Here is a 27,804-nt window from a genome sequence, read left to right on the forward strand (position 1 = left end):
CTACAACATGTGAACACATCCTTAAATGTACCTTCAATTAAATGGAAATATAAAGATATTGTACAAAAAAAAAAATTCTAACACATTGCAAGAAAGTTTCTTTTGTCAAGAAGCAGCACAAAGGGGTCACTGTTTGCTGCCCATAGCTATGCACAAGCAAGCACGGCACCCGTATACAGCAGAGAAACCAGAGAAGTAGAATCATATTACAGTCTACAGCCCTGGCTCCCTTACTGGATCATAACCAACATCTGGAGCCTAATAAGAGTCAAGAGTTGAAAAACAACAGCCACGTGACCGCACTCTGTATGTAAAAAACTGCTTAGACAGCAAGGAGCATCCAAGTTCTATCAGGAGTCATATGTGAAAAAAAGACTAAAGTGTTTTTTTGTCTTGACATTTGTATCTTTACATCTGAAAAAATTAAAAATCCATAGTAACAATCACGAATATACCAAGAATTATCACAATTCCTGCTACTATTTTCCACATGACGTCACCTCCACAACAAGTGGGTGTGGAGGGGCATGAAATGCTGGCTGTGCCATGTGGCATCAGATCCTGCACAGCCAGCTGCCGGATAGTTCAGGACGCCAGGACCTCTTGATATATCCAACATATCCTGGGGGGCAGAGTTAGCACCATGCGCCAGCACATGATAAATCTGGTCATAAAACCACTAACCATTTAACAAAATTGTATAAATCTATATACTTTGTATTATATGTTATTAGAGAAAGCTTTTTCTCTGCCTTCCTGCCTTATTGAAGCAGTTTGTGTAAACAGCTTTCCTTCCCATACACCACTGACAGCTCAGAGATAAAAGGAATCTGACGTTTCTAATGACTCTACTCATTACAGACCGCCTCTGGTTAGTTTAATCTCCTTAGAGAGCTGAATAATTAAAAGGGAAATATGCTGGAAGCATGAAAGCGTTCATCTTTAGAAGGTGTGGAGAGCTGTGACAGCTTTAACTTACACTGCTCACTGCAGGAGAAAGAGCCAAATAAAGGCACGAAGATGTTACTTTCCCTAGTGAAGTAGATTTAGTTTATTATTAACATCAGCTCTATTCATTCCTGAAAGTGTCAGCTTTTAGATTCAATGCTCCCTGCTGGAGAAGAAAGGAGCAAATAGTGGGACATAGGAGATATTTTAGGAAATGAAGTATGTTTCAAATTAATATTATCTCCAGGATAATTCACAGAGAATAACTTCCACTGTAACCTGCATTTGTGCCTGAGGTGAGCACTAAGCTCTGGCAGTACACAGAGATATGTGGCCAGTGTGTGTGTGTGCTGCTCCTGGGTAACATGCTGGGCCTGCAGTGTATGGACACACATGACAGCACGGAGCCTCCCTCACTGCTGAGCCCACACTGTGACAGGATGGGAAACCAGAGCCTAAGGACATGACACCGGCAGCCGCCACTGCTACTCACTGCCCCGGTAAAGATGTCCTCTCCCTCGGTGTCACTGTCGGTGCCCGCTGCCTCCTCATCGTCATCCAGTTCCGGGGGCCCGTGCTGTAACACTCCACTTTCATCCGCCATCACTGGAGCTGCCGGAAGCTGGGGGGTTACACAGGAACTCCGGCCAGCAGCGGACTCAGGGCGATGTCGAGCTGACGTCAAGTACAGTAAAAAACAAACCGAACGTCAAGCAGCGCCCTCGTGTGGTAGAGTGTGAGGAATGACCGTATAACATCTGCCCGTGAGCAATGTGCACTTGGATGAGTTTTTTTTTCATCTACAAGGTCTTTAAAAAGTTTTTTTTTTTATAAAACAAAAAATGGTGGGTGTGTCCTACGGAGGGCCATGGCCACTGACAGATTTCCATTTCCGCTTTCACACAAACTTATGATTTCTCCAGTCCTGTATTTCTGTGCCATGTGAGGCTACATTCACACAGCACGTGGCCGAGGGGACAAGGTCACAATGCACACCTTGCGCTCACTGACCACGAGACATAGAAGTCTACGGGGCTGCGCATTATGCGACCAGATCACAGGCCCCCAAACAGCCTTGTGAATAAGCCCTGAATCTGTATATATGTGCCATGTGCACGTATGTCTGTACCGTATCCGTATAAAATACAGTGGCTGGCTGATGGATGGCTGACCAAATTCACCCCCCATTGGGTTTCTATACTGCACATATATGGTGCACAACTGTATGCAGCACATATGCACCATGTATTTTATATATTCCCACATAGACTATGGGGCATACACAATTGAAATACTGGAGAAAATAGGACATGCTCTCTATTTTTATTGTTTAAACTTCACTCACGGTACAGTCATTGCTCATTGAAACGAAGGTGGCCTTATGCTACCCATATGAAAACGGTACAGTTCAGGTTGCATACAGCCATTTTCATACGTTTGTGTAAAAGTTGTCTAAGACATTCTATTGAGTCTTTAGCTGGGTAATTTTTCCTCTTCTGTCCATCAAAGGAGCAGATTTTGTGCCAACCGGCAGCCGCTTTAGGGACTTCCTGCAACGTCATGTGTCCTGCAGACTGAATGCATGCCCTCTTCATGAGCAGAACTCCCAAGTCACTGCTTGGAGGGGCATGCGCATGATCTTGGCTTTGGAAGATACTAATTTTACTTAAGTGTTATATCAGCCAAAACTAGCTGGTGTATGCTGCATCTTTTAGCAGTTATGGAGTATTTTGGGAGTTACGCTCTGCATAAATTGGAAACTGAATTGAGACGGACACGAAGTAGATTCAATTACTTCGCTAGGGCGGATTCACAGTGTCAGTGATCACAGGCTGATCACTGACAGAGAGTATCCATCATTAGCCTTTGGGTAATTATGATGCAGCTAAACCACAGCGATGCTGCATTTCAGTTGAGAGGTGTTTTGGGGATTATTGCAATTCATTCATCTTCCACCTAGAAAGGGTGCCTTGAAAATTGACTTCTATCACAAGTACAGTGTCATGCTGAATTTGATTTTGAACTGGTCTGCTTCTTATATTCTTACTGATCAAAAGGAACCAGACTCAATTTCAGAGTACAATTTAGTACAATTTTATTATTTTGAACACCAATGTCCTCACCAACTTTATACACATTACAGCGATGAGCTTACCAATCATCACATTATAACTTCCATAAAGTTCCATTCTGATTTTTATTAATAGTTGACAGGACAATATGCAAAGTAATTTCTTGTTTCAACCTCTCACAGCGCAGGGAAAGTGGTGGTCCGCTTGACATGGACAACGGCTCTTTGAAAAGAGGATTTGTTTCGAGGAAGTCCATGTACTGAATATTGTAGCTGTGATATCAAGCTGCAACAAACATGAAATAAAATCAAGGATCGCATTGTTTTGATAATAAAAGCTAATAATATCAATTTTTGTATGCAAAATGTGGTATCTAGGGGTGGAAGGAAGGCTCCTGCTTGGCCTCAGTTCCCTGAAATTACATTACATTCTGCATTTTAATCTTACCAACATTCCTTACAGAAGCATCTGTGAATATCCATCTCCAGCAATTTAGGGGTTACTACTAGTGGTCTCAGCTCTGTGTGGGTATGCATATACTTCCATTTCTTGGTCACATGACCACGAGATATACCACGGCACATAATGCTATTCTGAAGATCCTGAAGAAAGAACATACTTTTGTAGATATGTTATACAACTAGAGGCACAAATATCCAGCACTGCTAAATTTTAAACTAATGACAGTATTTCAGCCTCTGATATTACCTGGCACGAACACTGGTGGAAACAAGAGCACTGAACAGTGCTGTTATTAGTATTACTTTCCTTGCGAGTCTCCAGCATAGAACTAAATGAAAAATGAAAATAATAGTCAATAAGAGGTCCCCAGCAGACCGCACCCAGTACACATCAATTCTCACATCATAAATGTTGTATGATCAAATGGAAGAAAAAGATTATGGTCCATTTAAAGAGAACCTGTCTTTATATTTTACCATAAACCTAATGGCAGGTTCCCACAGAACATGTCCATGTTAATTTTTAAAAATAATCTGGCACCCTGCCAGAAGTCTCAGGAAATCCCAAATCTTGTGCTTGCGCACTCACTACCTTGTGTATGTGCAATGTGTCGCAGAGTGGATGTGTGACCACCACTGGCTTCGCTGTGCATTCTCCCCACTCGGCAGCATTCAAAACTATGCAGAGTTTGTGTACCGCTCTCACTGTCTGCAGGAAGAAGCGACACTTGAGCAATGTGTCGGTGGAGGATGCAAACCCACTCTGCTGCTTATTGCGCATGACATATGCAGGGTGATAAGTGCACAAGCGCAGGACATAAGATTTCGGCTGAAGGGAAAGAGGATGAGGGAGCTGAGTTACACAGTGCCAAAAGTACACCCCTTCTTCTTTCTGAGACTTCTGGCAGGGTGGTCTTTTTTAAAATATGATTTATACTTATGCAATGTTTTTTTCCTCCTGCCTTACATTTTTATTTATAGTGGAAAGCCTTCCAACATTTTTATGAGACTTTTTAATTTTAACATAATGGGGCAGATTGGTGATAATTAATGCCGAATTATAAATCTGGCATAGATGATGCCTTTCTAGTCTAAGTTTGCACCTCCTTTTAGATTTCTTAGTGCACACCAGGAAAATACACCAGATTTTGGCACATTTTTTACACAAGCTAGATCACAATCCCTTTCTCCAAGGCCATGGTTTTTTTTGTCCTACTATTTACAAATGTGCACACAAATTGTTCAAAATCCCTTGATAAATGTGCCATAAGACCTTTCAGACACTTTTTTTGCCACCAATTTCCACAGATTTCTGTCATAAATACATTAATAAGCATGCCCCAATATTGTAAAGTCGGGGCATCCTTTCAGTTAGTAAGAAGTCATATACTAGCTTTCCAAAAGACATGGAGGAAATAAAAATCTATTCTTAGATACTTACCTTCCAGTCCCAGGCCAAGAAATCTGAGGCCTTATCAGAAATATCCCAGTTTCGGCATGTAATTTTTGTAAAGTTTGACAGAGATTTTCTGAGAGATGCAACCGCTTTTCTCGGCTTTGCAGTATTTTGTCCCTCCATTGTAGAAAAGCCTGCAGGGCCCATATATTCAGAAATAATATCATCATAAAAACGCAAATGCAGAACCCACTAGAATATATTGTTGTACCTTACTAGGATATGTTAATGTTCAGCTATGTGGTGCTATCAGCACAATGATTTATTACAGTAATGACTTTTACCTGATCTTTTTGCTTTTGTAATTTATTTAATACTGGAGTGATCTGTGGTCTACTGAGGCACTGACTTCTTAAGAGTGTTTCAGCCTTGTTCCAGGATATATACTGAACATATCCCCAAAGTAGACAGTGTAGTCTTTCCTGACACAAAATACGATACTTTGACATCATTCTAGTGGTATCCTGTAGGAACAGGTAAATGTATTAGAACTATGATTATCCAAATGTATTCACCACTAAGAGTCCTCACCTGGTATATGTGAATTGGAATTCTGCCCTGGCAACTTGCCCATTGCAGTTCTCGTCTGTTGTGTTCTTCATCACTACGGGTAAATATCACTGAGGAAGTATGACCCAGATCATGGCTGAAGCGAGCCTTCATCTAGACATACAGGGCAAGAAACATTTTGACTATGTATTTCTTATGTTTTGAGTTAATATTTGACAAAAGATGAAGCAGAATTAATCCTTCAGGGAATTACTTTCATATAGGCTGTTTCTACAGTAGATACATTCACAATTGAGCAAAAAGTGAAGGTATCCAAAGTCCTTATACAGGACTGAAAACCAGGATGGAATAGCCTAGCAGACTACTATATTTCATCCTGTGGCTATAAATATGTGTATATGTTTAGCAAAGGCCATAGTGGCCTATGGGAGACAGATGCTACAGTGCAGCATCCATCCCCAGACTTTTGGTCTTCCTCCAGTGATGCAATTATCCATATATGGAAAGTTACATCACTACAGAGACACCCTTAACATCAGCAGCAGAAAATCACCGTCTGTGCTAATGATTGCTCCTCTCCCTGCTTTCAGAGGTGAGAGGTTAAAAGGAGGACATATAAGTATAGGTTGTCCCTGATTTAAGAACACCTGACTTACAGACGAACCCTAGTTACAGACAGACCTCTTTGCCCACTGTGACATCTGGTGAAGCGCTATGGATGCTTTACTTTAGTCCCAGGCTGCCATGATCAGCTGTAAGGTGTCTGTAATGATGTTTTATTTATAATCCTTGTTCCCATGACAGCACAAAATTTAAAAAAAACAACTGTTCTGGAGCTACAGTTACAAATATACCAGTTGCATTTTACATACAAATTTAACTTAAGTACAAACTTAAAAAACTATCATGTGCATAACCTGGGGACTGCGCGTACAGGCATTGCAGAAAAAAGTCTGCAGCAGAAATGTCTTTATCTAATAAGTCACTTATTGATGCAGATTTGCAAAGCAACATTTGAGGTCTGACCGTCTCCCTGGCAAAACCTATAGGCATCAGAAGCCAGATGATTGCGTCTGGTTTCTAATGCTTCCTGAATGGTTACGGGAGTGAGTGCCTACGTCTTTCTGCAACATGTGAACATATCTGTTCTGGAGCTACAGTTACAAATATACCAGTTGCATTTCACATACAAATTTAACTTAAATACAAACTTAAAAAAACTATCATGTGCATAACCTGGGGACTGCGCGTACAGGCATATTCACCTAACGTATACTTACAATGGAGCACAATAACAAATGTGAACACAGTCTTACATTGGCATTTCTTACTCTCCTCACCACTCTGTACTTACTGGAAGTCCATCACAGTTTTGGCTTTCGTCTCCAATATGTTTCACGGGGAAAAAACTGAAATGAATGTTTGCATAAAAATATTTAACATGTTAATCCACTATTATATTTGTCTTGTTTATTTAAATAGTTTCTAAAATGCTACTATGAATGGTTGATCTTCGGTCAGTTATGCTGTTACTGCTGGTGGCCTCATGCTTTTTCGTATGGGCACAGAATTTCTTGGTGACTTACAGTATGGTACTTTATACGATGGGAGTATGTTCTCTCTTACCTGTCTTTTATATTGGTGTCCTCTTCTTTTCTTAAGATTGGTGAGTGTTCTTCTGTTAGCCCTTTATTTTCAGTGCTCTTCCTTGTGATGTTAATGATTAGACTCCGTAATACTATCAAATATGAAGCAGATAAATCAATAAACATAATGTATGCATTGCACAGTTTAGTCACAATGTTTATCACTTGGTACGGTAGTCTGTACCTGTTGGAAAGTTTTCAAGTTGAGTAAGATTTGTGGAAAGACTTTCTTCGTGTTCGTCTTGTATTTCCTCAACTAACTCATTAGCAATGCAGTGAAAACCTTAACTCAAAGGGCATAATTATTATAATCATTATAAAGCAAATAATAGTAAAATATATCTCGCAATAATAAGTAATAATTCGGAATTGCAGACACTGAAAGACTTTTCTATCTTTTCTACCATAGAACAGAGGAAAGAACTCAAAATAAAACAAAATGGGGCCCATTTGTGCCAGTTTTTTTTATCAGACTTTGCACATTATTTTAGGTGCAAACCTTTTGTTGCACAACTGCACTAGGCATCATGCAAGACCAATTAGGGGCGTTCCGATGCTCAGTCGGACTGTGCATCAGATTTAACATGCAGAGTCCGAAAAAAAGTTGTGGCACGCTTTCGGAGCTGTGCAGATAGCGCCAGATTCATGAAAAACGTGCGCCAGAAATCCTGAATCTGGCGCTCTCTGCACAATACACAGGCAAACTGCATTTAGTGCAGTTTGTACTGTTCTTAGTAAATGTGCCCCAATGTGCAAATGGATGATAATGGAAGACTTTTAAACATTAGTGATGTGAATGGGCCCTAAATCAGTAGGAAGCCATGTAAAAGGTTTGGGCTACGTAGACACTGAAAACTATGGGGGAGATTTATCATCTTCTTTCTAATTTGGGTACAGGCAGTCCCCGGGTTACGTACAAGATAAGTTCTGTAGGTTTGTTCTTAAGTTGAATTTGTATGGAAGTCGGAATTGGATATTTTATAATTGTAGCTCCAGCCAAATTTTTTTTGATCAATGTGACAGTTAAATTTAAAAATGTTGGGTTGTCATAAGAACCAGGATTAACAATAAAGCTCAATTGCAGATGCCTTTTATAACTGTTATAGCTGTTTATTGTAACTTAAGGCTAAAGTACAGTAAATTCCCAACATCCAATGGTCCGTTTGTAACTAGGGGTCGTCTGTAAGTCAGGTGTTCTTAAATAGGGGACCGCCTGTACAAACAAGTTGCACATTTTTGCTAAGTTTGCTTTTTGTGCATTTTCCAGCAATTTCTCCATATTTGTTTGTTTTTTATTTAATGAATCAAGCAGTTTAGACTAAGGTTAGTTGTATTGGCCATTTGCCATTTTTTAAAAAGTTGCAAAAAAATGTGCAAAAGCCCAACTGGTCTCAGGGGGTGAACTTGGCAGGAAGAAGCAGGACAACCTTTGCAACTTCTTTATTTTTTATTATTATTATTAGTATGAAAAAAGTTTCATCCGCCACACTAGGCAGCAATTTTAAACCATTTTAACACAAGGAAAACCCACCTAAGACAAATTACACTAAGAAACTAGACAAAAATCTAAACCAGGGGTACACAGCCCGGGGGACCCTCAGGTTGTGGCCCCCTCCTGCTGCCTGCAGCTCCCAATGCAGCAACGGGGCCGCAATTTTTTTTTGCGCTTTTCCCGCAATTTGCGGCAAAAATTAAATAAAACATGTGTGCAGTAAGCACACAGTGCTTCAGGATCTTGCTGTACAGGGGGGGAAGCTCAAGGACCTGACACATGACCCATCACATGACCCTCCGGCTTCTTCTCTATACAACAGCATAAGGAACAGGGCTGCAGACAGTAAGGGCAGGGGAATTAAACCTGGGGTGGGGCTAGACCTGGGGTCAGGGGGGGAGACTAAACTTGGGGGGCTTGCTTTGTGAGACCTGGGGGGTTTGCTGTGTGAGAAGACAATCGAACACATGGAGGGGGTCTGCCTGAGTAAGGAGAGAGAGAAGACCTGGGGGGGAATAGCTTTCTGTGGAGTGGGCGGGGGAGGGGGGGGGGGTTCTTGAGCAGTTTTATAGTAGTTATATTCCAGTGCATAGGGGGCACTATTATAGTAGTTATATTATTGTACATAGGGGGCAGTATTATAGTAGTTATATTCTTGTACACAGGGGCAGTATTATAGTAGTTATATTCTTGTACATAGGGGGCAGTATTATAGTAGTTATATTCTTGTACATAGGGGGCAGTATTATAGTAGTTATATTCCTGTACATAGGAGGCAGTATTATAGTAGTTATATTCTTGTACATAGGGGCAGTATTATAGTAGTTATATTTCTGTACATAGGGGCAGTATTATAGTAGTTATATTCTTGTACATAGTGGGCAGTATTATAGTAGTTATATTCTTGTACATAGGGGGCAGTATTATAGTAGTTATATTCCTGTACATAGGAGGCAGTATTATAGTAGTTATATTCTTGTACATAGTGGGCAGTATTATAGTAGTTACATTCTTGTACATAGGAAGTAGTAGTATAGTAGTTATATTCTTGTACACAGGGGCAGTATTATAGTAGTTATATTCTTGTACATAGGGGGCAGTATTATAGTAGTTATATTCTTGTACATAGGGAGCAGTATTATAGTAGTTATATTCTTGTACATAGGGGGCAGTATTATAGTAGTTATATTCTTGTACATAGTGGGCAGTATTATAGTAGTTATATTCTTGTATATAGGGGGCAGCATTATAGTAGTTCTATTCTTGTACATAGCAGGCAGTATTATAGTAGTTATATTCCAGTGCATAGGGGGCACTATTATAGTAGTTATATTCTTTTCACCTCAGGCAGCAAAAAGGCAAGAATCAGTCCGGTGCAGCAGGTAATAAGTACAAATAACTGGCTGACTGAAGCCAGATATTCAAGATTATTATTTGCTTATTTATATGGTCACAAGATCACTTTTTCTGTAGCCTTGTAGCTTCTACAACATTACAATGACAATACATCAGACCTTACCAACCTTCAGTGATAAGCATATTTCTTATTTCTTTCATACATTTATGTAATCGTTCTGAGACACTCCGTAACTCTCTATGGTGATCACTGTTGTTAGATGTTTCTACTCTTTCTGATTCCATGTGTTTTTTATTGTATGTAGGTCCTGTCTAAAGTTACAAGAAATATTGTTAACTCCATGGGAGGTAAAATTACGCCCTACAAAGCTCTGGACATTGAAGTATGAAAAAGGTATTGGCATCAGAATCTGATAAAATGAAGAAAAAATATTTTTACAAAAGGTTTTTGAAAATAGATAAAAACATAATAAACCTATATGAATTTGGTATACCCATGATACCCATACCCACCCCCCAAAAAAAAGCAGAGGAGTCATTTGGAAAGCATAGTGAAATCCATAACAACTGTGTCCACACGAAAATAGAGCAAATGGAAATCACGTTAACTACAGTACATCAAAACTTTTACTGGTGTTATTCATTGCATCCCAAGCAAATGTCCGATGTGTAAAAAATGTCTACATTAGTGCAAGATGCATGACAAACACATTTAAAATTATTTATCGCACAAAAATACCTCATTTCCTGAATGTGGTTGAGATGATTTGTGAATAGGATCAGTGTGGCTGAAGCTCTTCATTTCATTTGCACTAATTTCTATATTGGATTCTTTATTTGTTAGGGAATTCGGTTCTGCAAAAAGACAATTTTGTACTTAACTGTGCAGTTAATAAAGCTTTTCCTATAACTACAATAGCTGAAAACTACCATTTTTCTGTTTTCCAGGATAAGAAAAGGAAAACCATTCCTCTTTTAGCATCATAGATATAACCAAATGTTATAAGTAAAGTAAAGTGATGTTTTTATGATATCTGTAGCAGATACTTATATTTAAGACTTACATTTAGGGCTTAACCATAGGCAAATGCTGAATCTGCTAGACCCCAATGACAAATCTCTACTAGTCCCCCTAACTATAACATATTAATTATAGTATTAGTTTCATCTTGTAGGCTCCAAAAAACTAAACAAAATTATGAATTATATTTTGTATCACTGCATTGTTGTACCACTTTGTGTTTTACCTGTTAAAGAATGGATGCTGTTGCTTAGTTCAGATGTTGATGTATTCGGGTCAGTTGTCAGCTGTATGATAGAAAATGATGCAAACTGTTGAATTTTCTTGTCAGACTCATTGTCATCCATGTTCGATTTAGGGACTGAAGTAGCATGTGTATTATCTGATGATGGTGTCACCATGCTGTTAACAACAGGAGGACATCTGCTGGTGTTTTCATCTGACTCAAACTTTAGAGCAAAAACAGAATCTTTCAAATGGGTATATATGTTGGGTAGATCAGTTCTAGGCTTTGTGTCTTCATCAGGAATGAATGATATGACATTTGGAGACAGATGGTTAATTTCACAATTATTGGCCTGAAAACTGTGTGCGCCATCATCTGGACTGTGGTACCTTTCACTTGAAGATTTATCAAAATTCTCTTGATCCACCTCATGGTTTGGTATAGTATCAGATCCATTATCAATAAAGGGGAAAGGCTCACTATTACCATCCATTATTTCTCCTGAGCTGATCTGTGAATCATCATAAATAGCATTATCTTGTATTATTGGTGGAGGCGTCATACAAGATTTGTTGTTGTCAGTCACATGTGATGGTGAGCTGTACTCTTCTACATTGGGTAAAATTTTCTCAAGACTGTCCTTGTATGCTACAGGGATCAAGCATGTAGATGAAATATTCTCTCCATACACAGAGAATGATGGACCAGGAAATTCAGGTTTGCTCATATCCATAAGATGATGGTCAATGTCTTCAGGAATCAATTCCATTGAAAAATCCTGAATATTATTGTGCTCATTGTTGTTAGCCTAAAAGGATAAAAAACATGGAGTCATATGTCATAACTTTTCAAACCTCTTTTTTATGTTTTTTTTTTTCAAAGATAACAAATAGATAGATAGATAGATAGATCGATAGATAGGACTTGAGGCACACTTGCAACATCAATAGAAATATGCAGTGTCATAAAGTTTCATGCTGAGGGTAAACAAGAGCCCCTGAAACCCAGTCAAGAACATTAGGAGAGATTAACGAATGTCAGGATCAGGGGTAGTGGACCCACTGTACCACTGTGGACGTTGACGTAACCCGAGACTTGGGACTGAGTCTAAGTGGTACATGGTTTTCACCAGAACCCTCCGCAAAGCAGGTTGGACTTGTTGCGGCGTGGTACCACCAGGTCGCTCTACAGGCGCAATTTTGTCAACAGTGGACGCCAAGGCGAAGTACAGAGTCATACAGCAGAATCGTAGTGGGGGACAGGCAGGAGGTCAGGGCCAACAGCACAGGATCAAGGTCAGAGGCAAGCAAGAGGTCAGGGCAGGCTGCAGAGGAACATAGTCAGGAACAGAACAGGGTCACAAGGCATAGGGATAAAGCTTAAGGGAAGGGCATAAGGGAAGAGGTTGGCTATTTATTAAGTACCAGGTGGCCAGCAGCAATTTAAATCTCTGAGAGCCAGCACGCACAAGCCCCAGGAGGCAGAGATGCACACGCTGGGCCGCCGGAGACACGGCCTGAGGGACACTGGGCACCGGAGAGGGGCACGGGTGCACCTCCCACCCGGGACATGGGTCGCAGGAGCATCTGTGACAATGAAGAAGGTCTACTTTGGGTCACATATCTCTTTTAAGCTACATGATTAAAATACCTTATTTACCCAATGTGTGGTTGAAGGGGCCTGAAAGGAGTGCCAGTGCAGCAGAATCAAAGGTTTGAAGGATCCGTTCATGCAATGGTGGAGTATATGGCCATAAACCATGAATCACATGCCCAAAAAGGCAAATTTCGGGGCAGTCCCACCAGATATGCAAGAATGCACCTTTAGGGCTCATTTGCCCAGTCGTACTGGGTCTGGTGACATGATTTGTTACCAGATAGATATCTACGGCTCCCAGCCAAGGCGGGGTGAGCACACGCTGCATTACCACACAATGACCAAGTCAGGCAGCCACGCTGCAAATTATAGGACCTATATAGTCCTATACTTTGGCAGATTTGCGTCACGGCCACTCGTCTGCCTATGGAGGAAGGAAAGGGAAAGAGTGCTCCAGTGCAGCGAAATACAAAGATTTAGTAGTACAGGTAAAAACAGCAAAATAATACTGCAGAAATTGCATAAGCAATGCCAGGAACAGTTAGTTTTAGAAGCTGACAAATATACCGGAAGCTCTTTCACCAGAAATACTTGTTACAATCCTAAGGATGTGTGTTGCTTACTGTAAGGAGTATTTCTTCAACTGCCTGCACAGATTCCTCTACTGCATTTCCTTCTACATCAGTGCCCGTAGAATCGTCCTCATTAAATGTTAACATGCAATCTTGTACTTCCCACTGGTGGGAAAAAATACTTGAAGAATATTTTATAGTAATACATCTGAAAGCATTATCTATTTCTATTATATATTATACGATTTGGGTGCCATATAAAGAAAATTCATCACATTTATGATTTAAAATACATCAAACATTGTAATGAAACATCGGTATAGGTGATCAGACTATGACCATACCTGAGTACTGGCATTGGTAAGGTGTTCTGCTTCAGCTGACTTTTGACTGGTAAGCCTCTCCAGCTGTCTTCCCTGCTTTGTAATTTCAGCCTCTAGAAGTGAATGTTGCATAGCTGTTTCCTGCTGCAAAACTTGCAGATTTTTCTGTTAAACAAAAATGTTTACTTTAGAGTTAATGCGAGGTTAGCACAAACACCATGTAGACATCATGTAATCGCAAACTCGATGCAAATGCTATGCAAACATACAAATTACGCAAACACCACATAACGGTAAGCATAAACACGACACGAGCACCACATGAGCATAAACACAACACAACTGCCACATAAACCCAACCACCACGTAAACTTAAAAAAACCAACATAAATGCAAGATCCACTGAAATGCCACCCAACCATGTCAAAGCAAATGCCGCATAAACCCAAATGTGATGTAAGCACAAACACCATGTAAACATCATGTTTGAGTAAATGTAATGTAAATACTTTTACATCATGTTTTATGTATACATCACTTTTGCGGTAACATTGCTTTTGAGTTTACATTGTGCCTGAGTTTACATCACGTTTACATAGTGTTATCAAATTTTAATTTATATATTGTAGTTTACAGCTAGCCTGCTCCCTGTAGTATACAGCCAGCTCCCTATAGTATCCAGCCTGCCAGCCCCCAGTAGCATACAGCCAGCCCACCCAGCACTTAAAAAAAAAATAAATTATATACTCACCCTCCAGCAGCCCCGATGCTCAGCGCAGCTCCCCGATGTTAGCACAGCTCCTCTTCTTTCTTCGGTCTTCTGTAACAGCCGACAGAGACGCGGCCATGCGTTTTGAAGGCCAGCGCATACAATGATGCAGCCACTGATGACATCATAGTATGCGCCAACCGGCAGATAACATGGCCGCGTCTATGTCGGCTGTTAAAGAAGACTAAAGAAAGAAGAGGAGCCGCGCCGACAACGGGGAGCCATGCTGTGCATCGGGACTGCCGGAGGGTGAGTATATAAGTTTATTTTTTTTATTGACTCATGTATATATGCCGAGGTGAGGTTTTTCAGCACATTTTCGGCTTATACACGAGTATATACGGTACATACAAAATCACCAACAAAAACACTATATGCTGATTTGTGAGTAAATTAGAAATTTATCATAAGGCAAAAGTTCCCTACTCAGTGCTGTTAAACATATAAACCTCTAAATCCTCTGAGTCCATGTTTGACATTTACTTTTGTGGTTTCCATTTGACCTTTAACATGACAGATCTCCAGTGCTCTCATTTCATTCAGCTTCTGGAGCTCCTTCATCTGCTGATCTTTCATAGTTAGCTCTAAATAGGAGATGAAAGAAGGAAAATACTTAAGGGGTTGTAATAGTTTTCAAGTTATCCCCTATCCACAGGATAACAAGCTGATGGTGAGGGTTCAACCACTGGGACTACCACCAATCATGAGAATGGGAACCCCTGCAATCTGGAAAACAGAGGTCCTGTTCTTATTATATGGTATTGTATGATGTGATGAACAAGGGAGATCCACATGCCAGATATTGTCCTGTTCATCAAGCCACCCATATCCCTTATTTTCCCCATCCCCAGGGGATCACAGTGCCACAATTCACAGGGCTCTAGCATCCTTGGGTCCAGAGATATACATATCTCGGGATGGGACCATAGCAAATGGGTCAGGTTTTGCATCAATGCGATCCAGGGATTCCCCCGGGTCCAATGATACCAGATACCTGATCTTACGACTTCCCCTTGAAAAGCTATGACTTCTCCAAGGTTCTGGACTTAATACCAGGTAGGAGGGACCTATGAGCCCTCCTGGGGGTGAACACTCCTGATGCTTTTGTCTGGTATACAATGTATTTTAATTGTTATGTATTTCTTAAGGACGCAGACCTTTTTTGTTTTTACATTTCCATTTTTCACTCTCCACTCATTGCCATAACTTTTGTTTATTTTTTCATGTAAATAGCTCTATGACGGCTAGTTTTCTGCGTAACAAATTGTACTTCCAGGTGATATTCCATACCATGTACTGGGAAAATGCAACTAAAATTTCGAAACTGACAAAAAAAAACACATTTGCAACGTTTTCTTTTGGGCCTAGTTTTTACGGCTCTCATGATGAGTTCCAAATCACACCTCCTCCTTATTCTTTGGGTTGGTACAACCACAGAAATACTAAATATATATGTTATTATGTTTTAGTAGATTTTCAAAATTTTAAGCTTTTGTACAAATTTTTTTTTTCATATTTTGCCATAATCTGAGGCTTTTCACACTAGAGTGTAGAGTACAGAGCTGTGCAATTTATTTTGTGGAATGAGATGTCGTTTTCATTGCTACCAATTTGGCGAGTGTACAACCTTTTAAAAATATTTTTATATCAGTTATAAGGAAAGGGAGACAATTAGAATTTTTAGGCTTTATTTATTTTTACTTTTTTTTTTTTTTTTTTTACAATTTTTTCGACCCCGAGTGTAGTTTAACCTTAGGTTGTCTGATTGATTGCAGCATATGGGGATTTTACTGATCATATATTACAATGTGCCACTGACACACTGTAATAGATGTTCTTATTATACAGTACACAGCCTTGGGTCTTGGTGACACATCATCACACCCCCATGACATCACTGGGGGAGGGGGATCTAAGCCAAGATGGCAGCACCCACACACTGCCAGCAGCTCTGCTGATGGCAATTGAATTGTTAACACTCAAACTGCAGCGACCACGCACCTTGTATGGAGAGGGCTCAGCCTGTGAGCCCTCTCCATACACCCACAGCCTCACATGTTGGTAAGGGGTTAAATAGCACTTAAAGTATAAGTAAATGTGCCCCAGTATGTCAGTGTATTTGGTTTACAATCCTTGCTACCGACGGCTTTGCCAGGGGCATTTAAATAGTTAACATCCACGATTGGTGCTAGCATCTATCACAGGTATTAGCGGTGAACCCTATTCATGCACCTGCTACAGCACCATTTTGTTGGGGAACGTCATGGTGCGGCAAGGGATTAAAATCTGTAAAGATCGAGTACACATAAACTATAAACTAGGCCAATATTGTTTAGAGCAAAGATAAACTTCCTTCTCTGACATTCATTGTAGAACTGTGCATTAAGGGTCCCTTAGACATCCTAAAAAGGCTATTCTGCCACTAAGGGCATCTTCTAAATGAATGATTTACAAGTGAAAACAGCAAAACAGGGTTAGTTCAGGCTGCATCATCTTAAGGTTTATCCTTTTTTCTATATTAACCCCTTAACGCTCTGCGCCGTAGCTCTACGGCGCAGAGGTATAAGGGATGTATGAAGAGGGCTCACGGGCTGAGTCCTCTTCATACAGAGGTGGGGGTTGTTGCATATTGCAGCAAACCCCCACCGCTAATAACCGCGGTCGGTGCTTGCACCCTTTCAACGCCGCTGGCAAAGTCGCCGCCGGCGTTTAAAAGACGGCGGCGCGGGCGGTGCCATCTTTATTACGATCACCGCGCCCCCAAACGTCATCGGGGGGCGGCGATCGGTTGCCATGGTAGCCTTGGGTCTTCGTTTGACCCGAGACTATCTGGCATCTGCAGATTCGTTACAATGAGCCAGTGGCTCATTGTAATGAATGTGCTGCAAAAATGCCATATATTGCAATACAGAAGTATTGCAGTATATGGTAGGAGCGATCTGACTATCTAGGGTTAATGTACCCTAGATGGTCTAAAAAATAGTTTAAAAAAAAAAATATAAAAAAAAGTTTAAAAAATAAAAAAAATTAATAAAATATTAAAAGTTCAAATCACCCCCCTTTCCCTAGAACGGATATAAAACATAATAAACAGTAAAAATCACAAACATATTAGGTATCGCCGCATCCCAAAATGCCCGATCTATCAAAATATAAAAACGGTTACGGGCGGCGGTGACCTCCGAGGCGGGAAATGGCGCCCAAATGTCCGAAATGCGACTTTTACACCTTTTTACATAACATAAAAAATGAAATAAAAAATGATCAAAATGTCGCACAGACCTCAAAATGGTAGCAATGAAAACGTTGCCTCATTTCGCAAAAAATGACCCCTCACACATCTCCGTGCGCCAAAGTATGAAAAAGTTATTAGCGTCAGAAGATTTTTTCTTTTTTGTACACATTCGTTTAATTTTTGAAAATGTATTAAAACACAATAAAACCTATATAAATTTGGTATCACCGCGATCGCACCGAACCAAAGAATAAAGTAAAAGTGTTATTTGGAGCGAAGAGTGAAAGTCGTAAAAACTGAGCCCACAAGAACGTTTTTTTTTCAATTTTTCCACATTTGGAATTTTTTTTCAGCTTCGCAGTACACGGCATGTTAAAATAAATAACATTACGGAAAAGTAAAATTTGTTACGCACAAAATAAGCCCCCACACAGGTCTGTACACGTAAAAATGAAAAAGTTATGGATTTTTGAAGTTGGAGAGCGAGAAATGAGCCGAAAAACCCTGCGTCCTTAAGGGGTTAACAATCTCACCTTCTTGTGTCTGTACCAACTTGTCAGTCAGCTGTCCAATATGTTGTCTTGCTTGGGCAAGCAATTTCTCCATCGTTTTCCTGCCCCTGCAGAGCAATGAGTTCAGTGGTATGTATGTAGCAGTTTGTAATATAATATTAAAATGCAGCTGGTGTAAATGTCAGTATAAAACCGGCCAAAAATACCAAGTTTCCATTAAAAAAAAAAATTAAAAAGACAAATCGTTTAAATACCTTTATTGTGATACATTATTGTACAATCCAATAAAAGTTAACTAAATGTACAGGAGAAAAAAAAATTAATAAAAAAAAATATTGTGGTTGCTTAATTGTCCCATGGGGATTTACTCACATTTAGGCTGGGTGCACACAAACATGCTTATATCCAAGAAAACAGAAATTTGTGCTTGTACTGGTTGGATCCCATGTACTGAGCACAGTCCAGTGGATGAGAGCCTTTGCATCATATAGAACAGTGGTGGCGAACCTATGGCACTGGTGCCAGAGGCGGCACTCGGAGCCCTTTCTGTGGGCACCCGGGCCATCACCCCAGCATGAAGTTCACTAGACAGGACTCAAAGAATCTTCCTGCAGATTCTTCCTACAATGACAGGCGAATTTTCCCTCCTCCTTTCAACTGCATTGGTGTCTTTAGGAGGCTGAAGGATTGAAAGTTGTCAAAGAATAAGGAGAAATACATTACTGCTTTCATTGCTGCGCTGGCACTTTGCAATAAATAAGTGGCTTTTGGTTGAAGTTTGGGCACTCAGGCTCTAAAAGGTTCGCCATCACTGATATAGAATATGATGCAGGGAGTCTCTGTATGCTGGCCCAACAGAAACACAAACACTGTACCAGTCAATAAGGGGGCAAACTTCTAATGTCTAAAAAGTTCTCTTTCCTTGTTAAGTCACTTACCTATCATCCATTGGTTTCCTGTAAAACATAAGCAAAGATACATAATAATTCATTATGCGCATTATTTCATGGTTAATTTACATATCATTAGGGGAGTTTATCAAGACTCGCATTACATTTGCCAGTTTTTATTCCCTCAGTGCTATAGTATGTTGAGCCTCAAGCATATGCCCCATGATGAAGTAGGTGTATCTCCTATCCTTCATGATGTGCCATATGCTTTACATTTATCCCTGCCACAGATTGGAGACAAAATTAAGTTTTGTTCTCAATAATAATGAATTCGATAGATTGTTGCAAGGTATGTTCCCTCCTGTTAGGCCCTACTGTAGGTGATGTACAAGGAATAAATAAGGTGCAGAAAAAGGCTTGTGCTAAATATCACATAATTTGTGGTGTTAATACCTGATGTGAATTCCTCAGTTCAGTTCACATTCAGTTCAGTTCTTTTATTCAGATTTTTTTTACATTTTGATTTTCATAAAATGGAATTGGACATGAAAAAATATTTTTTCTTTTCTGTAGGCAGCATATCTGAATTACTACCCTTAGGCCCGTTCCCCACTTGCGAGTGTGATGCGATGAACTCGCATCACACTCGCAACGCAAGCTGCCGGGAACGCACGGCCTGAACGCTGCACCGCGGGAGTGAACTGACATGCTGAGTTCACTCCCGCGGTGCAGCGTTCAGGCCATGCGTTCCCAGCAGCTTGCGTTGCGAGTGTGATGCGAGTTCATCGCATCACACTCGCAAGTGGGGAACGGGCCTGAGTGCAGCATTGCCAGTTCTGCAGTCAGGGACCAAACAAAACTGGACCGGGTAAGTAAATTTGCCCCAATGGTGTAGTTGTAGTCTTGAAAACTGCCAATTATTGAATGCCATATAAATAACTATTGAGACAACCCTCAGACCACACTGTGTCACAGCCATCACAGCCTTTCTTAGTTACACCACTGGCCTAACCACTTATGAAAAAAGTTGTGTTCAGCCATTTCCAGCAGGTCATAATAGGTCTTCCAATTACGGTATATGTAAACAATAAGTGTATATTACACTAGATAAAACAACCACACATATTTATTGATGAGATATATCATACAAAACAGTTGCATACTGCCCCCTAGAGGACCACACTTTTACCGTTTAGCTTGTGCCCCTGCAGATACCACTTGACTCAGATGGCTCATAACCACATTATGAAGCTCTGTAAGTCGAGATATTGCAGCTTCTGCAGATCTCACTGCTCCTGTTACCTGTATCCAGTAAATATAAAAACGTATTTATAACTTTTACCGTTGTTGCCCCCATTAAAACGAAAGCTATAAATTATGGGACATATGGTGGTACCAGCTTAAGCCTGAAGAATTTGTCTAGTTATTTTTTAATAGAGTCCTTTTTGTATTTTTTTTTTCCACATTGGAAGTGTTGCAAGAAAAAAAACATTTACCGTATTTTAAAACTAGTGTAAAGATGAAAGCAGTACTCATATAAGTTTATATTATCAACTTCTATGATTTTGTCTTTAGTAGATTGCATACAATGGACCCTTTTAAATACACATATTTTCTCTAAAATTTACTGTTAGACCAGATTCAGACAGCTGTGTTTTGAATGTTCTTGTATGTTTGCATACAAAGCAGTAGAGGCTAGAAATAAGTAGATCAGCATTTTTTATATATATGCCTTTCCAGCATATTCTGCTCTACTCACCTTAAAGGGGTTGCCCACTTTCAGAAAGTTATTTATATTGTTTGTGTAATGAAAAGTTAAACAATTTTCCAATATACTTTCTGTATCAATTCCTAACAGTTTTTTTCTAGATCTCTGCTTGCTGACTTCAACAGGAGGCTTCACTGTTTACTTCCTGTGCATAAAACCAGTCCATGGTCATGGGATGCCACACAAGTGCATGTAGTGGTGTAACTAGAGATTACTGGACCCCAGGACAAAGTTCTTAATGGGGCGTCTGTTAACCCTAACCATGACTATTGTTACTAATAATTACTACTAACTACCACCTTGCACAGCTCTGTACACCAAAGTATGAAAAAGTTATTAGCATATGTATTAAAACATAACAAAATCTTTAATCTTTATAAATTTGGTATCCCAGTGATTGTACTGACCCAAAGAATAAAGGAGACATGCCATTTGCAGTTCACAGTGAAACCAAACCTGCAAGAAAATGGTGCAATTCACCAACTGCACCGGATTTGGTACTTTCCAGTACATGGCATGGAGTATTAAATACCATCTTTGAAGTCAAATTTGTTATGCAGAAAAGAAGCCCCATACAGCTCTGTACAATCGGGTTAAAAGTGGTGTGGAATGGAGTGATTGACTGGCCTGCGACTCCCTATTATATATTTAATAGGGAGCTGTCCAGGATCCAGCAGAGCCGGCTCTTCTTGGTGAGCAGAGCCTAATGAGCCAGCTCACTAAGAAGAGCCGGAATTCCAATCATTACTGGATATCCTTATTGCTGCTTCTGACCTGACAGCTCCCTGGCTGGTGTCATATAACACGCCAAAGGTGAACAGGAACACTTCACCAGCTGCCACAGCTCATCCACATGTGTTCTGTGCACTGCTCCTGTGGGTGCAGTGTATGGCAGCGCTGTAGGTCCTTCTCTACCAACGGGTCTGGTCAGACCCTCTGCGACCGTGACCGCTACGCCCCTGGTTGTATGGCTCATTAGTATCACAGATAGTAATCAGAGCTGTGTGATATAATGAACCGGCATCTGTGTGACATCACATGACCATGGACCAGTGTTTATACACGGGAAGAAAACAATGAAGCGTCCAATAGAATTAAAGCTAGCCAAAATCTAGAAAACCAAGAATTGATACCAAAAGTACATTGCTTAAATTGGACAACCCCTTGAATGAATAATGTCTACAAACAGTTCTATGTGACACATTCTATATGGAAGTTTTGTTGTGTCTGAGAGCAGAACTGTTCTAGTTGCCCATGGGAAACCAATCAGAGCTCACCTTTCATTTTCCCACAGCTGTTTATGAAATTTAAGGCTCTGATTGGATGCCATGGGCAACTAGAACAGGTCGGCTCTCAGACACTTCTGATAAATCTCCCCCATTCCTTTAACTGAATCACATCACCTGAATTGCTATCCCATCCAGATCCAAAGCAGGCTGTCCACGATACTGGTCTCTTTCCACTTCATTCATATTGGAATAGATACTGAAAAACTGGATAGATTTTATTTACGAGGAAATTAATAATTTTGAACACACATGGTGACAACTCCAGCAATTTTTCTTTCTTGTGCCTTTTGAAAATATCTTAGATATTGCACAATTTTTTTCACGTCGCAGGTTTAGGCCAAGGAGAAACCATACAAGTGATTCTTAAAATTATCCCCAATCTTCTAATAAACTGCATAAATCAATAGTACAAGAACATGTATCAAACTGTGATATATATTTTATCAAAAAAGTGGCCTTTTTAACACTTTCTTAGCTCCTCTAATGCTCCCTCGCTTCCAGATAAAATTAGTTTCTCAATTAAATATCTGCTAAATTTTGCTAGTTAGATGGGCAGAAACTCTCTAAACGTTAAGATTATGTAAACATGCATTAAGCGCAACTCTGAAGTTACCTGGGCAAAAAAAAAAAAAATGTTTTAGCACAGCTAGGGAGAGCCTGTGACATCGATTGCAACAAAACCTGGGGTAATAGTATAAACATGTACATGACCCATAGTTATGAGCCCCCACTAACAGTATAGTGTCAGGGAAATTATTCCACATTTCTCTAGAACCTCAGGGCTAAATGTATTTGGGAACATGGTCAGGTCACATAAACCCTCTTATTTTAAGCTTAACCGACAAATTTGGTATAGGGTGATAGAGAATGGGGTACCCAGTCAATTGAACATTGCATCATTGTAACCATTTTCTGTGTAGAGTTATGAATTTTATGAATTTACTTGCAAAATGTCCCTCACTGGGGTGGTATAGTTCACATGAGCATATGAAGATTCAACTATTCACTAGTAGGGCTATTTGTTTTTATCTCTTTTTTTTTTGTATGAAAACTGTATGTTGTATATTTGCACTGTAAATTTGTGTATTAAATTAAAGCATGTTGAGCGTTGAGCAGGGCTGAGCGTGTTGTGTTTTATATCCATCGGATGACTCTGATCTCTCTGGCTTTCTCTGGCTATTAAACTATGTTACTATGTATGTTGTCCCTTATTTCATTATTCTTAGCCCTGATTAAACTTCGAATTTGAAATCCTAAGCCTCCCACATATAACTATGCAAATATAGATGTAATATCATGTAGGTCACAATACACGTTTAATGCTGATACAAACCTCTTGTAATTGTGTCAGAAGTTGTTTCCTCTGCCCACAAGTCTCCTGAAATCCTACAATGAAGACAGTCAACTTTTGCTGGTATTTTCTCCTCTGGTCCTGGAGGATACTCTCAAGCTCGTCCTTTAGACAATATTGAGTAAACAAAACAGAAGATCAATGTTTTAATACTATATATTGATTGAAACAATCAATACAGGCAGTCCCCTACTTAACACCCGGCTTACAGACGACCCCCTAGTTACGAACAGACCTCTGGATGTTGGTAATTTAGTTCCAGGCTACAATGATCATCTATAACAGTTATCACAGGTGTCTGCAATCAAGATTTATTGTTAATCCAACATTAATCCAATTGTCACAGAGACCAAAAAAAAATTTGGCTGGTGTTAAAAATGATGAAATATACAGATCCGACTTACATATAAATTCAACTTAAGAAAAACCTATCTTGTATGTAACCCGGGAACTGCCTGTATATGAAACTGTGGGGCATATATTTTAAAGGGCTGGATAATCCCCTTAAAAAAAAGTTTGAATAAATTATATATTTTTTTCCTTTAAAATGTGCCTATTGCTTACCATATTTTCCATAATTTCCACATGAGCCCCTTGCCTGCAGCCCAAAATCCCACAGCTCCGTTCAAAGTTCAGAATCATCTAGTGGAGGGAAAACACGTATTTTACATAGTGGACCTGTGTTTCTGTCATCTTGTTTTCACGCATACACTACTACAAAAAGTTAGGGATATCATATGCTTTATATTTTGACATCATGAGACCAAGACAACACCTGAAACAGGATCAACAGTACCTCACCATTTTGAGGCTGCAAGCAGGACCTGCATGGGCCTGGGAGCATCCGCGCTGGTTGACAGATCTGTCGGCCTCACCGTTTACTTTTGAATGTCAATTCATGCTGAGCAGTAGTTATGGCCACCAATGATGATGGAGACATCAGAGAGAGCATTAAATTAAACCAACCAGATGTAAATGTTACTGGCAGGCATGTGCAGATAAAGGCACTTATTTTCTATTTACTAGAGTTCTACAAATATTTAAATGAGGCGACTCTGACACTACAGGGTATAACTAATAAGGCCCTCCCCTTTCCCTGGCTGAGAGAGACGGAAAAGTCTTGCGCAGGCACGCTCGTGATCCTAGTTGCACAGCGGACTTACGTCAGTGTGGCTGCGCAAGACTTCACTGGCTTTCAGTCACGGTAAGGGTAGGAAGGTGTGCATAATTATGTTAAGTGGGAGTGCCAGAGGCTCATTTAAATATTTTTATAATTCATTTTTCTCTGCATTTCCACTGTTTCCTGTAAATAGAAAATATCAATAAGAAAACCTACCAGTGAGCAAGCTCAGATCAAAAGTACATTTTAGTGGTGTGTGTGCATTGCGATCAGTAACCAGCAAGCGGTATCTTGCATTAAACAATGCAAAACACTGGTTGCTGGTTACCAATTGCACGTTTCAATTAAAACGCATATGTGATTGAAAGGGGGGATTTGTACTTCTGTGCTGAGTTGTGAACAGCAAAGGACATTGTTATCAAGCTGTAACACACTCAAGGCCACAGGCTCAATGGCAAGTTACTAAGACACATTTTCGTAGGGGTACACCCACCACTGTTGGCCTTGGTTTCATTAAATAGTTTGAGATGAGGGTAACACCATTACATGCTTCTACTTAAACTCTCATGATACAATATCTTTAACATTTTCCATAGATTTCAACAGAAAGCCAAATATTCCTAGCTTTTTGTGGTGTTGTGTACCGTATTTTCCGGGCCATTAGGCGCACCGGAATATAAGGCGCATTAGTCCGATGCGCCTTATATATGTAATAATTCCATATATAAGGCGCATCGGACTATAAGGCGCGGGGTCCGGGGGCGTGGCGGAGGTCCGGGGGCGGAGCGGAGACCCGACGGGACGCGACGCGGAGAAGAGACGCAGCGACGCGGGGAAGGTGAGTGGGGAAGGTGAGGGGGAGGTGGAGGATGGCAGCGGACCATACTTACATAGGTCCCCGCTACCAGAGACAGCAGATCTCCAGCGGGAACTGCAGACCACGCGGCAGAAGTTGTTCGTGCCGCGTGGTCTGCAGTTCCCGCTGGAGATCTGCTGTCTCCGGTAGCGGGGGCCTATGTAAGTATGGTCCGCTGCCCAGCGCCATACATAGGGCGCACCGGACTATAAGGCACACTTTGGATTTCCAAGGAAATCCAAGGCTTTTAAGTGCGCCTTATAGTCCGGAAAATACGGTATATGTGTGTGTTGTTTTTGTAAGATGGGTTGGCATGTAAACAAAACCAGCTACCATAATGGAAAACACATAATTCACTATAGAGAATGACTCGCATTTGCTGGGTGCCAAACCAATATTTGGCATCAGATGACAGCTCAGCAAACAATACTGGGCAACTAGATTTAAATTAACATGAATGCATTAATTCAAAAACAAGTCCTTTAACTGTAATTTTGCTATATGTGCCTGTAAAAACTGGTAATCTTTTCCTACTTATTATTGTATAGCACTGCAGGTGAAATATATTTGCTATTTTGCCTACTAATAAAAGCATTTGTGATTACTTATCCTTACCCTATCCACTCTTTGTTTTATCTTGGTAACTTCTTCCTGAACTTGTCTGCTTCTTCGTGCCATTTTGGATAAAGTGTTCGATGCTATAACAGCCTTTGCCGGTTCATCACTACCACCAATCCAGTCAGGTCTGTGATCCATTACAACCCAGTCTAGAATAATACACATTACTGCAATTGACAAATCTTGTTATGCCAAGTTGAACATTTACAAGATGTTCTCTACAGCCAAGCTGCCAGTTAAAGAATATAAATGATGTCCTGTATAAATGTAAAAGATGACCTGTGAAAGCAATTGTTCATTATTTTGTGCTATAAGCCTGAGGCTAAATTCACATATTGTTTTTTAAATAGTTTTTTTTATAACCAGGAGTGGACAAAAAAAAAATTGCATCTCTTAATGATATGTTGTCGCCCATTATAACCCACACCTTCTTTTGACTTTAAAAAGTGCATCTGAAAAACTGAACATGTGTTCTCAGTCTTACAGCTCTTTATCTGAAAATCTTGAGTTCATCCACCTTCAATGGAAGAACTTTAGAAAAGCAAAAAACAGATTCATCTGTTCACCTTAGTACAACTTGAAGAAAACCATCAGAGTCTATTTACAGTCAAGTTTATATATGTATTTGTTGAGCCTTAAAAGACATATGCAAATCTGTATGCTGATTTCAGTACTTAAATATGACAAGTGTAAAATTACATATTTAGAATATGAACTTGACAAACAATTACTTTTTATATTGCCTCATGAAATAAGTGCTTGTCTGATGAGCGTGACATCACCTTCATGTCTGTACAATGCACTGGTGCAGGAGAGAGAAGTTCAGCACTCACCTGTGGATGTGCATCTGTGAATAGTATGGAGCGGTTCCCTGCACGTTACTATAAACACGATTGTTGTAACCCTGCTACACCGTCAGCCAAAAGCTTTTATTCAACACACACCCTCAAATATATGGTTCATGAAAGGGCATGTGTTTATATTGAATTCTTAAGAGCAATAAATATCTAAAACAATGACCCAAGCAATTGCAGGAGTATTTCTAGAGGTGTTGTGCAACATAAAAAAGTGCTGCTAGAATGCAGTTTAACTCTGTGCAGTCATCTATGTCCCCCACAGTTCTGGGTAGAGCAAGCACAAAGACAGCACAGCAATATAGCACATAGGAGTAACAGGTGGTCTGGGAACCCTGACATCCCGCTGCCCGGCTGGTAAGCAGGGACTCCTGTCTAGTGCACTCAGTACCTGTGATCTCCTCCAGCACAAGGGACTGTTTCCATAGGCCAGGCATGTTCATGGCAAAGGAGTCTGAAGCACCAGATATAGGGCAGGTTTCATGGTTAGAGAAAAAATCAGAGACCCTTTTGTACATTTGATCATGGCTTACACCAAAAAGGGCAACCCATCAGCCAGAACATCAAGCGCATCAGGTCCACAAAAGTGTTTTGGGAGAAAAGCTTTTTAGTTGCCAACAGATTATGAGTGGTAGACTGTCCTATAATGTATGCTTGTTACTTCTAGGAGATGAACCTATTTCCAGCTAGATCCAAATATGCAAATAAGCTTGAGGTACTCAGGCTCATGTGACCCGAGCTCCTCTGCTACCTAATTTATGCACGTCCCCAGTTTAATACTCACCCATCTCACCGCTCGCTCTGGCCAGACAGTCGATAACATAATCCAACTGTCTGGAAATCTTGCGGAAGATCTTCTACCT

General features: G+C 40.2%; 2 protein-coding genes across 2 annotated transcripts in view; both read right to left on the reverse strand.

Annotated features, from left to right (window-relative positions):
• SNX1 (sorting nexin 1) overlaps positions 1 to 1,691 on the reverse strand; it is a 40,111-nt gene extending 38,420 nt beyond the window's left edge. The window contains exon 1 of the mRNA XM_072147943.1: positions 1,442 to 1,691. Coding sequence (XP_072004044.1) covers positions 1,442 to 1,552 — 111 coding nt within the window. The 5' untranslated portion in view covers positions 1,553 to 1,691. The remainder of the gene's footprint in view (positions 1 to 1,441) is intronic.
• A 1,188-nt stretch (positions 1,692 to 2,879) lies between these two features.
• LOC140127353 (uncharacterized) lies at positions 2,880 to 26,995 on the reverse strand. The gene is made up of 23 exons (XM_072147944.1): positions 26,921 to 26,995; positions 26,085 to 26,236; positions 24,058 to 24,135; positions 23,476 to 23,598; positions 22,257 to 22,346; positions 20,275 to 20,387; positions 19,134 to 19,151; positions 18,217 to 18,302; positions 14,932 to 15,032; positions 13,701 to 13,844; positions 13,408 to 13,521; positions 11,189 to 11,996; positions 10,681 to 10,796; positions 10,109 to 10,253; positions 7,278 to 7,376; positions 7,074 to 7,185; positions 6,802 to 6,856; positions 5,469 to 5,600; positions 5,222 to 5,401; positions 4,923 to 5,071; positions 3,729 to 3,810; positions 3,468 to 3,622; positions 2,880 to 3,305 (listed from the first exon to the last, which is right to left on the reverse strand). Exons 2-23 carry the CDS (start codon positions 26,223 to 26,225, stop codon positions 3,197 to 3,199), a joined length of 3,150 nt encoding a protein of 1,049 aa, XP_072004045.1. The 5' UTR covers positions 26,226 to 26,236; positions 26,921 to 26,995; the 3' UTR covers positions 2,880 to 3,196.
• Positions 26,996 to 27,804: the final 809 nt, after the last annotated feature.

The sequence above is a fragment of the Engystomops pustulosus genome, chromosome 4 (assembly GCF_040894005.1).
Source record: "Engystomops pustulosus chromosome 4, aEngPut4.maternal, whole genome shotgun sequence".
NCBI classification, from domain to species: Eukaryota; Metazoa; Chordata; class Amphibia; order Anura; family Leptodactylidae; genus Engystomops; species Engystomops pustulosus.

What these genes read in the sequence shown, in the direction of transcription:
- LOC140127353 (XM_072147944.1), bottom strand. Translation starts at nt 26,225, where the DNA reads ATGGATCACAGACCTGACTGGATTGGTGGTAGTGATGAACCGGCAAAG. An exon ending in GTCAAATGGAAACCACAAAA is followed by an intron (nt 13,845 to 14,931) that starts GTAAATGTCAAA and finishes TTTGTTTAACAG; the next exon opens with AAAAATCTGCAAGTTTTGCA. An exon ending in AAATATGCTTATCACTGAAG is followed by an intron (nt 7,377 to 10,108) that starts GTTGGTAAGGTC and finishes CTTTGAGTTAAG; the next exon opens with GTTTTCACTGCATTGCTAAT.